The sequence below is a fragment of the Lycium barbarum genome, chromosome 11 (genome assembly GCF_019175385.1).
Source record: "Lycium barbarum isolate Lr01 chromosome 11, ASM1917538v2, whole genome shotgun sequence".
In the NCBI taxonomy this organism is placed as follows: Eukaryota; Viridiplantae; Streptophyta; class Magnoliopsida; order Solanales; family Solanaceae; genus Lycium; species Lycium barbarum.
The window spans coordinates 20,236,799-20,247,688 of record NC_083347.1 but is presented as its reverse complement, the minus strand read 5'-3'; the positions used below and the strand labels follow the sequence as shown (position 1 = coordinate 20,247,688).

Genomic DNA, 10,890 nt, shown 5'->3' with positions numbered 1-10,890 from the left:
GATTAAACATAATAGCCTTGTTGCCTAAGCAATCGAAAACTTAGAGCAACAGCATGAAGGTCACGCTCATTAACTTTACTAATCCATTCTTCATAACAAGTATAAAAGTTACTCAATGATTCCTCAATCTCATTTTCAAAAAGATAAGCTACTCCAAGCAATTGGATTGTGTTGATCAGGTCAAGTTTTTGCAAAGATTTGGAAGAAGACATCTCTAGCATTTTTCTCACTTCTTCTTTTAGATCCTCATGTTCCCTCTTTTCCCATTCAGTCGCTCCCTATACGAGTAAATACAAAAATAGTAGCATGTTGTTATTTCTTTGTAGTCAAAAAATTATTTAGAAACAGATGTGCGGGGATGAGGAAATGGTCTCCTATGGTCACTTCCAATTTTGAATTGTATTATTTTCAGATGTCTTGCGAGTGAAAATGAAAATCTCTTGTAAAAAGGTCGAAATAATGGAAGAATCAACAAAGGGATCATTGTCCTATCCTGCTCAACATTTACATGAACTTAAGATGAATTGTGTTAAGATGTGCTAAACAATGGTCAATAGATCAATCAGCCCATAACCGAATCTCTATAAATTTTAAACTTGCATTCTATAATTCCATCTGATATAAAAGAGACCTGTAACATAAAGAACTTATATATTTCAAAAATCTCCCTCCAGATTTAATTCGTAGTCCCCTGTTTTAATCCTTTTTTATAACAATTGTTAACTTTACTATTTTGGATGATAAAATTTGAATAACATTCCAAGATTATCCTTCAATTTGAAGCTTTCATAGATGCACTGCACTCGAAAGGAAATTTGTGAAAGAAAACGAAAGGTATGGTGTGATTTACATGAATATTTCCACCATAAGATAGTAGTACAATAAATATAAACATCAATTTCATCAATATATATCAATAATATTGAAAACAGGAAAAAGGTGAATATTCATATTTTTTGTGTTAGTTTCTCATTCAAAATTTATGTTTTATCTCCTTTGTCTCTTTTTTTGAAAGGAAAAATTTCAGAGACCTCCCCTCACGTTTTGCTTCGTTTCACTAACCTCGCTTCGTGTTTGTAATATTACGGCTTGTATACAGTAAAAAACGGATATATGCAAGACCGGTGAGACCGGGGGCCGAGGGGAGGACCAAATGAGCAAGAGTATGATCGGTCTTTTCTTCAGACCGGGAGGATTGCACAAGATGTGGCTGATCTGAGAAAAGAGAAGTAAATCTGTTGGTCCGATGTCTTCGGACCAAACTTAGCATTGCGTTAGTCTGGTTTCTCCAAGTCAAGTTCCCGTAGCCGTTAGTCCGATTTCTCTATGTCCGAACTGATTGTGGTCGTTGGTCCGGTTAACCAGTTGCGAAACTGCCACGCGTCAAGATCGTTCTGTCATTTTGTACTGACAACCGTACGGGTGTCAGACCGTACGATCCTACCTTATCCTTTTAGGGTTTCTTTATTACAAAAGGCTTTATATTGTATGTAGGGCCATGAGGTAAAACTATAAATAGAGGACATTTTCCTACTTTTAGGGGTTGGCTTTTTGAGATCTAGAACATTGTAATAGATAACTATATTAAAGCTCTCTCTCCCTCTCATTTTAGTCCGGATTTGAAGTATATTTTGGTTTGTTCATCCACTCAATATATATATATATATTATTACAAATAAGTCTATATAAATTTCATATCAACCGAATAATAGATTAAAAATTATCCACATATCCTATACCTCACTTACAAATTCAATTGTTATTGAAATTCGGGGTAAACAATTTGGAGCCCATCATGGGGCTAGGATAATAGTGGTTTTTTAATCTTTGCTTCTTCCTTCTTTCACTGTTGATTGAGGGATCTGCTAGTCTGCGCAAAAAAGGGACAAAATGGCAAACAACGGACAGTCTGGTCATGCCAACAACAACGAAATTGTGGCTGAAAACGAGAACAACAGTGGGTTCTGAAACCCACCTGCGGATTCTGCCGACCCCAATGCCGTGAACTCGAGAGAGGGCCTCGATCGGCAGAATACTGTCAACCAGGAGAACGCCACCCTTCCGGCCACCGATCCCCTGAATACTCATAACTCAATTACTTTGTCCCGGGCTCAAGGCCGAAAAACACCAGATACTCCTGATGAGATTAACTTACGTTTAATATTTCAAATGTTGCAGGAACAAGGGACTGCCATAGATGAACAGGGGATTGCAATAGCTCAGCTGTAGAGAAAAAATGACAAGGCAGCCCCGGTCAGGTCAAAAGGAGTGACTGAACCAAGGAGGGATGAAACATGAATAGTCAAGAGTAACGGATCCGGAGCCAGATCGTCCACCGAAGTTCTGAAGATGCTCGAAACCTTTGCAAAGCGGGTAGATTCAATAGAGAAGAAGGTGGAAACGTATAACTCTCGGGTGGATCAAATCCCGGGTGCTCCGCCTATTCTAAAAGGGCCGGATTAAAAAAGGTACATTCAAAGACATTTCCTTCCAAGTGCGGCTCCGAAGTTGATCCCAAAGAGATTCAAAATGTCGGATATCCAGAAATATGACGGCACAACAGACCCATAGGAGCACGTGACTTCGTGTTGTTGAAAATTTTTGGGAAACTCTATCGAAAGGAGCATTGACCCGGTACGACCATCTGCCCGAGCATTCAATCACTTCTTTTGAGATGCTCGCGGATGCGTTCATAAAAGCCCATGTCGGAGCTAAAAAGGCATGCAAGCCCGAAAGGCGGACATCTTCCGTATAGCCCAAAGGGATGATGAGTTGTTACGAGAATTTGTGAACCGTTTCCAAAGGGAACAGATGGAGCTCCCTCCGGTTCCTGAGGAATGGGCTGCGCAAGATTTTACCAAAGGGCTTAATCCTCGGAGCTCGACGACCTCATTCAAACTGAAAGAAAAATTTGTTGGAATATGAGGTTGTAACCTGGGCGGATATTCATAACAGGTACGAATTAAAGATTCGGGTAGAGGATGACCAACTCAAACTTCCCCCGGGAACCATAAATATGAGCAAAAGCTCTAAGAGGTCGAGGAAAAATTACGAGCCGAAGACACGACCATCCAGAGAAAGGTACCGGTCATACTATCATTCGGAAAAGTCGAGCTTTAGGTCAGAAAAATCAAGGTTGGTCCCAGTCACTTCTCGGGTAGGAGCGATAAACGGGCAGAACGCCAGTCAAGCAGTCGGGGCCTCTTATTTAGGAGCGATGCCGGAAGCTCGGCTAGCAACAAAGACTTGCCGAGGATATCGGAGTACAACTTCAATGTCAACATCTTGGACCTCGTTTCAGCTATCGACCGTATCATAGAGGCCAGATGGCTGAGGCCAGACCCGGGTCAACAGGACTCGAGCATGATGTATGAGTATCATGAGACTCATGGGCACAGAACTGAAGACTGTCAACAGTTAAAGGAAGAAGTGGCTCGTTTATTGAAGAATGACCAGCTTCGAGAATTTCTGAGTGAACGAGCCAAAAACCACTACAAAGAAAGGAAGAATCAAAAGCGTGCTGAGCTGGTGGAGCCTCAACATGTAATCAATATGATAATTAGGGGAATGGATGCCCCTCGAGGGCCGGTGATGAAATGAACAAAGGTTTTCATTGTATGAGAGAAGTGCAGCCGGACTATTTACCTGAGGGTTCCATTTCCTTCAGCAACGAGGATACATAAGGCATCATTTAACCGCACAATGATGCATTGGTAATTTTTATTCTTATTTTCAAATCACAAGTCAAACGTATTTTGATTGACCCAAGTAGCTTGGCCAACATCATCCGGTAGAGAGTAGTAGAGCAGCTAAGGCTACTCGACCAGATTGTGCTGATAGTCCGAGTAATCAGTGAGTTCAATATGGTAAGTGAAACCCCGAAGGGAGAGATTTCTTTACCGGTCAACATTGACGGCACCATACAACAGACGATATTCTATGTCACCGAAGGGAGATATGAAGTATAATGCTTTGCTCGGTAGATTGTGGATTCATAGCATGAGAGTAATACCGTCAACACTACATTAGTTGCTAAAGTTCTCGACCCCGGAGGGGATTAAAACTATTCGAGGCGAACAATCCGCTGCAAGGGAGATGTTCGCGGCCGAGGAAACGCCATTTTTTCCAAAAAACCTGAACAAAAGAGATGATAAATTAATCGGGGGCAAAGACACTAAATAACAATTAAAGGAAATGTGTTTGAAAGCAGCACAGAAGGGATCGGATCCGGTTGGTGAAGAAGATGATTTCGGCGTACCCAGATCGTTTGTATTATCGGATGACTCGGATGCAACTAAATACCGTGGAGGAGCTGGAACAAGTCATCTTGTTTGAATATCTACCGATAGAAAGGTATACCTGGGAACGGGGTTAACCTCGGAGCTCAGGGACAAGTTAATTAAATTTCTCCTAGCTAATGCCGATTGTTATGCATGATCCCATATAGACATGACAAGTGTGCCACCGGAAGTGACGACTCATAAGCTCAGCCTTGATGGGAGATTTCCCCCGGTGAAATAGCAAAGAAGGCCCATGGCAGAACCGAAACACGCCTTCGTAAAGGATGAGGTAACAAAGCTTTTAAAAATAGGCTCTATCAGGGAGGTAAAATACCCGGAGTGGCTAGCGAATGTAGTGGTTGTGCAGAAGAAAGGTAATAAATTTAGAATGTGTGTTGATTATAAGGATTTGAACAAAGCATGCCCGAAGGATTCATTTTCGATGCCTCACATCGATCGAATGATCGATGTAACGGCCGGACATGAGATGTTAAGTTTTTTCTATGATTACTCTGGGTACAACCAAATCAGGATGCACCCGGATGATCAAGAGAACACATCCTTCATTACCCGATACGGGACTTACTGTTACAATGTCATGCCCTTCGGATTAAAAAATACCGGTGCAACGTACCAACACCTATTAATGGAATGTTCGAAGAACAAATAAGGAAAACAATGGAAGTTTATATTGATGACATGGTGGTCAAGTCCCTGGAAACAGAGGACCATTTAAAACATTTGTAGGAAACCTTTGATGTACTCCGGAAATACAACATGAAGCTTAACCCGAAAAAATGTGCCTTCGGTGTCTGATCTGGCAAATTTTTGGGTTTTATGGTGTCGAACCGGAGAATTGAAATTAACCCGGACAAGATCAAAGCCATCGAGGATATTGAGGTGGTGAATAACGTCAAAGAAGTGCAACACCGGAAGGATGGCGGCACTAAGCCGTTTCATTTCAAGGTCTTCGGATAAAAGCCACCATTTCCTGTCATTATTGAGGAAGAGGAATGACTTCGACTGGACACCGGAATGCCAGGAAGCTTTGCGGGAGTTAAAAAGCTACTTATCAAGTCCACCTCTGTTGTACACACCGAAGGCAGACGAACAGTTGTTCTTATACCTTGTCGTATCCGAGGTAGCGATAAGCGGTATTTTGGTCTGAGAAGAAGCAAGTACGCAATTTCCAATAAATTATGTGAGTAGAACTCTAGCGGATGCGGAGTCTCGTTATCCCCACCTCGAAAAGTTGGCTTTGGCATTGGTAAGTGCTTCAAGAAAGCTGAAACCTTACTTTCAATGCCATCCGATATGCATAGTAACTACTTACCCGCTGAAGAATGTCATGCATAAACCGTAATTATCAGGTAGATTGATCAAATGGGCCATAGAGATTAGCGGATATGACATCGAATATACGCCTAGGACGACCATTAAATCTTAAATCTTGGCCGATTTTGTGGCAGATTTTACCCCGGCCATGATTCCCGAGGTCGAAAAAGAATTATTGCTGACCTCGGGAAAGGCTTCGGATATCTGGTCTCTACACACGGATAGGGCCTCGAACCTAAAGGGTTCCGGGCTGGGCATCATTCTTAAAACCTTCGCCGAGGATGCCATTCGGCAGTCGATTAGAACTATCAAATTGACTAACAATGAAGTTGAGTATGAGGCTATGATTGCAAGTTCGGAGTTAGCTCGGAGTCTGGGGGACGAAATAATCAAAGCAAAATGCGAATCTCTCTTGGTCGTTAACCAAGTGAATGGCGTCTTTGAGGTTAAGGATGAACGAATGCAAGGATATTTGGAGAAGACTCAGGTGATACTGCACCGGTTTAAAGAGTGGACCATGCAGCATGTACCCAGGGAGCAGAATAACGAAGCCGATGCACTGGCCAATTTGGGCTCTTCAATCGAAGGGGAGGAAATCAACCCCGGTGCCATAGTGCAGTTGATGAATTCGGCGGTTGAAAACGGGCATGCTGAGATAAACACGATGGGTCTAACTTAGGATTGGTGCAACAAATACGTCGACTACCTACAAGATGGAAAGCTCCCGAGTGACCCAAAAGAATCACGATCACTGATGACCAAAGCAGCACGGTTCTGCTTAATAGATGGTCAATTGTATCGGCGGTCTTTTTTCGGACCCCTGGCCAAGTGTTTGGGTCCCGAAGAAATCAATTACGTGATCAGAGAAGTCCATGAGGGTACCTGCAGTAATCACTCCGGTGCCGAAGCCTTGGTTAAAAAATTTATCAGAGCCAGTTATTACTGGAACCGGATGGAGGAGGATTCGAAGAATTTTGTCCGAAAATGCGATGGGTGTCAAAGGAATGCTCCGATGATCCACCAGCCCGGGAGGTGCTACACCCGGTGATCTCACCTTGGCCTTTCATGAAGTGGGGAATGGACATCATTGGTCCTTTGTCATGGGCACCAGGTAAGGCCTGTTTCATTTTATTTATGACTGACAATTTCTCCAAATGGGTTGAAGCACAGGCTTTTGAAAAGATTAGAGAAAAGAAGGTTATTGACTTCATATGGGACCATATTATCTGTCGTTTCGGCATCCCGACCGAAATAACTTGTGATAACGGCCCTCAGTTCGTGGGCAGCAAGGTCAATAATTTCCTCGAGGGGTTGAAGATCAAGAAAATTGTATCAACTCCATACCACCCAAGTGCAAATGGACAGACGGAATTCACGAACAAAATAATAATTCAAAATCTAAGGAAAATACTTGAAACATCAAAGTATCAATGGAGGGAGGTGCTACCGGAGGTATTATGGGCTTACAGAACTATATCAAAATCAAGCACGGGGGAAACGCCTTTCTCATTGGTCTACAGGGCCGAAGCTCTCATCCCAGTAGAAGTTGGCGAACTGAGCCTCCGATTCAAATACGTCACCGGTGGATCAAACGAGGAGGCCATGGCCATAAAACTCGACCTCGCGGATGAACTACGCGAAAATGCATTGGTCCGTATTGCGCCTCAGAAACAGATAATGGAAAGGTACTACAACCGGAGGGCCAATTTTCGACATTTCCAAGTTGGGGACTTGGTGTTTCATAAAGTTACTTTGAACACTAAGAATCCCAACGATGGGAAGTTGGGTCCAAACTGGGAAGAGCCATACAAGATAACAGGAATAACTGGCAAAGGGTCATACTAGCTGGAATCCATGGACGGACAACGGTTGCGCAATAACTGGAATGTGGCTCATTTGAAGAGATACTACTGCTAAGGTATGAATGTCTACCCTTATGATCATTTTTTATTGTCCGGAGCAGCAACTGAAAGAGAAAGTTAATTTGTCTTTTTTTTTTTTTGCAGAAAGTCTAGTACCGGATGAAGTTAGGTCTGAAAACACGTGTTGCACTCTTTTCCTAGTACGGTTTTGTCCCGAAGTGGGTTTTCCGAGAAGATTTTTAATGAGGCAACATGTACAATGTGTTATTTGATGAAAGCGAGGCAAAGTATCCGGGAACTTGGTGTATACCCCTATACAGGTGAGATCATTAATAAAATTCTTAATTACTTACAAATTATTATGGCAAAATAAAAGTTGTAAACTATTCTCTTTGTTTCAATTTATGTGGCAAAGTTTTAATAAGCAGTGAGTTTGAGAAAGAAATAAGAACTTTTGAAATCGTGGTCATAAAATGCCATAATATTTATGTGGCTGTAAAACTTTTGAAACTTATGATCTTAAATATTTCATAATATTTGTGTGGCTATAAAAGTTTCTGATTAAGGGCACATATATGTGAAATGAGAAGTTTAAGAAAATTATTTGAAATATTAGAATGCGATATTCTTTTTACAATGAACTAAAAAAGGAAATGTTACCATATAATTAAACTGAAATGGAGAGATCAGTATGATTAAAATGTACAAAGAAAAGAATACTACTCCTACCTTTCTATTGCATTTGTGAGGAGAGTAAGTTCATGTAGTGTTCCATAGGTATCATAGATGTCATCAGTAATAGAAATGAAGCATAACACTTTGGTTATTATGTTCCTGGCAATCTTATATTGTGGCTCAAAGTACACACCCAAAGACCAGGTGTACAACTCAACTACTCTGTCTCTTGTAAAAGGTAATGCTTTCGCCAAGTCCAATTCTTTCCACCACCTAAAATATAAATTGCGATCTTAAACTTAGTAATTTTTTTAGGAAAAAAAAAATTATTCAGTATTGTGATGTTAGTGAATCTATGTTGCTAGTTACCTTGTTATATCACATAGCTCCCTTTTATGCATCTTCTGCAATATGTTGAAGTCCAATTTTGCGAAATTCAGTAAAATTTCATCACATGATTTATCTTCTTGGTAAAACGATATGTATTTTCTCGTCGCTACCCTCACTATAGTTTTGTTAATTGGATACTTTAGTGCATTGCTGACTTTCATCTCTAGAGAATTGCTCAATTTAGGTAACAGTAGCTTCAAATGAGTGATGGTAAAATTAACTGCTTCATCAAGAATTTCTTCATCTCGTACTCTATATTGTGCTGCCTCATACAAGCTCAACAATCCTGGCAAGTCGCTAACCAATGTTTTTTTTGTAATTTCCTTGATCGTCAATGAACTTCTTAAAAACATCTGCTTCATAATATATTTAGGCCATCAATATGTAAAAGTTAAACTCTTATCAGCAACAAGCTCGAGTAATATTGTACAATTGCATAATGTTAAGTATTGGGAAGAAAGATTATACTACTCTCTTTGGCCTAACCAAGATTATACTACTCTCTTTGTCCTAACCCATAATGTGTCACATTTTTAAGAGCCCGTTTGGATTGGCTTATAAGTTGCTTATAAGTTGTTTTCAGTTTTTTTTAGTGTTTGGCTGGCCAGCTTAAAGCTATTTTGTGCATAAAATAAGCCCAAAAAAATAATTAGGCCCGTTTGGTTTAGCTTATATAAAGCAGTTTATAAGCTGAAAACAGCTTATAAGCCAAAAAAAATAAGTTAGCCTACCCCAACTTATTTTTTTTTTGGCTTATAAGCTGTTTTCAGCTTATAAGCTGCTTATTTTAAGCTCATCCAAACAGGCTCTAAGTCTGTTTCAAAAAAAAAAAATGTTATCTTTCCATATTATGAGATAATTTATTATAAAATTCTCATTTAAGCTCAATGATATAATTTATTGTCACACAAATATTTAAGACTCGTTTTGGATCATAAGTTTCAAAAAAAAAAATTTCATTAGACTCTGTATTCGGTCAAACAATGTAACACAAATTGAATAGGAGGGAGTATTGCTTACCAGATGAGACATGATAGCCTTGTTGCCTAAGCATTCGAAAACTTAGAGCAACAGCATGAAGGTCACTTTCATTAACTTTACTAATCCATTCTTCATAACAAGTATAAAAGTTACTCAATGATTCCTCAATCTCAATTTCAAAATGATACGCTACTTCAAGCAATTGGATTGTGTTGATCAGGTCAAGTTTTTGCAAAGATTTGGAAGGAGACATCTCTAGCATTTTTCTCACTTCTTCTTTTAGATCCTCATGTTCCCTCTTTTCCCATTCAGTCGCTCCCTATACGAGTAAATACAAAAATAGTAGCATGTTGTTATTTCTTTGTAGTCAAAAAATTATTTAGAAACAGATGTGCGGGGATGAGAAAATGGTCTCCTATGGTCACTTCCAATTTTGAATTGTATTATTTTCAGATGTCTTGCGAGTGAAAATGAAAATCTCTTATAAAAAGGATAAAAAATTAAAAATTAATTTGTAAATGACTACAAAATCAATTGCCCTAGATAGATCAAGAGAATAACTATAGTAAGATATCGAAATTAGCGACGGACAACTCATGTCACTAAACAACAAAAAATTGTCGGTAATCCTATTTCACGAATTATAAAAAAAATCCTAGAACTATTAATGATAAATTTCATAGCTAAATCATTTTTTTTAGTTTTTCAACTGAAAATAAATGGACAAAAGCATAGACAGTGTTAAAATTAAGACATGATCACATAATAGGCATCCAAATTTACCGAGAGATGAGCATAGGCAAGAAAATGGTCTCCCCAATTAGTAGGATTAGGGGTGTACAAAGTAAACTGACAAACCGTACCAAACCGATAAACCGAGTCAAACCGAGAAAAAAACCCGACTAATGGTTTGGTTTGACTTGGTTTGGTGTTGAAAAAAAAAAAACAAGACCATAATTGGTTTGGTTTGGTTTTAGCTAAAAAAAGTCAAACCGAACCAAACCAACCCGACATTACATTTATTCAATATTTAAAATATTTATTTGTAATGTAATTTATAAATATTTCTTAAATTTTTTTCATAGTTTTTAATCTATTATCATATTATTAAAGCTTGAACTTAGAATTTTGAATACGAATAAGTTTTATATCCTATAGATGTTAGTAACTCATATAAAGTCTAAACTAAAACCAAGTCAACACTAATACTAACAAAATAAATTCAATTTACCACTAGGAATGACAATAATGTTGGATATCTATTATTTAGTTTTGCATAATTGGTTTAGAGGGTGAAAATACATAACTTAAGTTTTTTTTTCTTGTCATGTAAATAATACTTATTAGCCGTACTTATTTTAGTATGA

At 39.1% G+C, this 10,890-nt stretch overlaps 1 protein-coding gene and 1 pseudogene across 1 annotated transcript; one reads left to right on the top strand and one right to left on the bottom strand.

Annotated features, from left to right (window-relative positions):
• The first annotated feature begins 3,366 nt into the window (after window positions 1–3,366).
• Window positions 3,367–6,294, top strand: LOC132619536 (uncharacterized). Its single transcript, XM_060334409.1, has 2 exons — window positions 3,367–3,543; window positions 5,911–6,294. Exons 1-2 carry the CDS (start codon window positions 3,367–3,369, stop codon window positions 6,292–6,294), a joined length of 561 nt encoding a protein of 186 aa, XP_060190392.1.
• A 1,742-nt stretch (window positions 6,295–8,036) lies between these two features.
• On the bottom strand, window positions 8,037–10,347 carry LOC132618786 (sesquiterpene synthase 15b-like; annotated as a pseudogene).
• Between the last annotated feature and the right edge of the window lie 543 nt (window positions 10,348–10,890).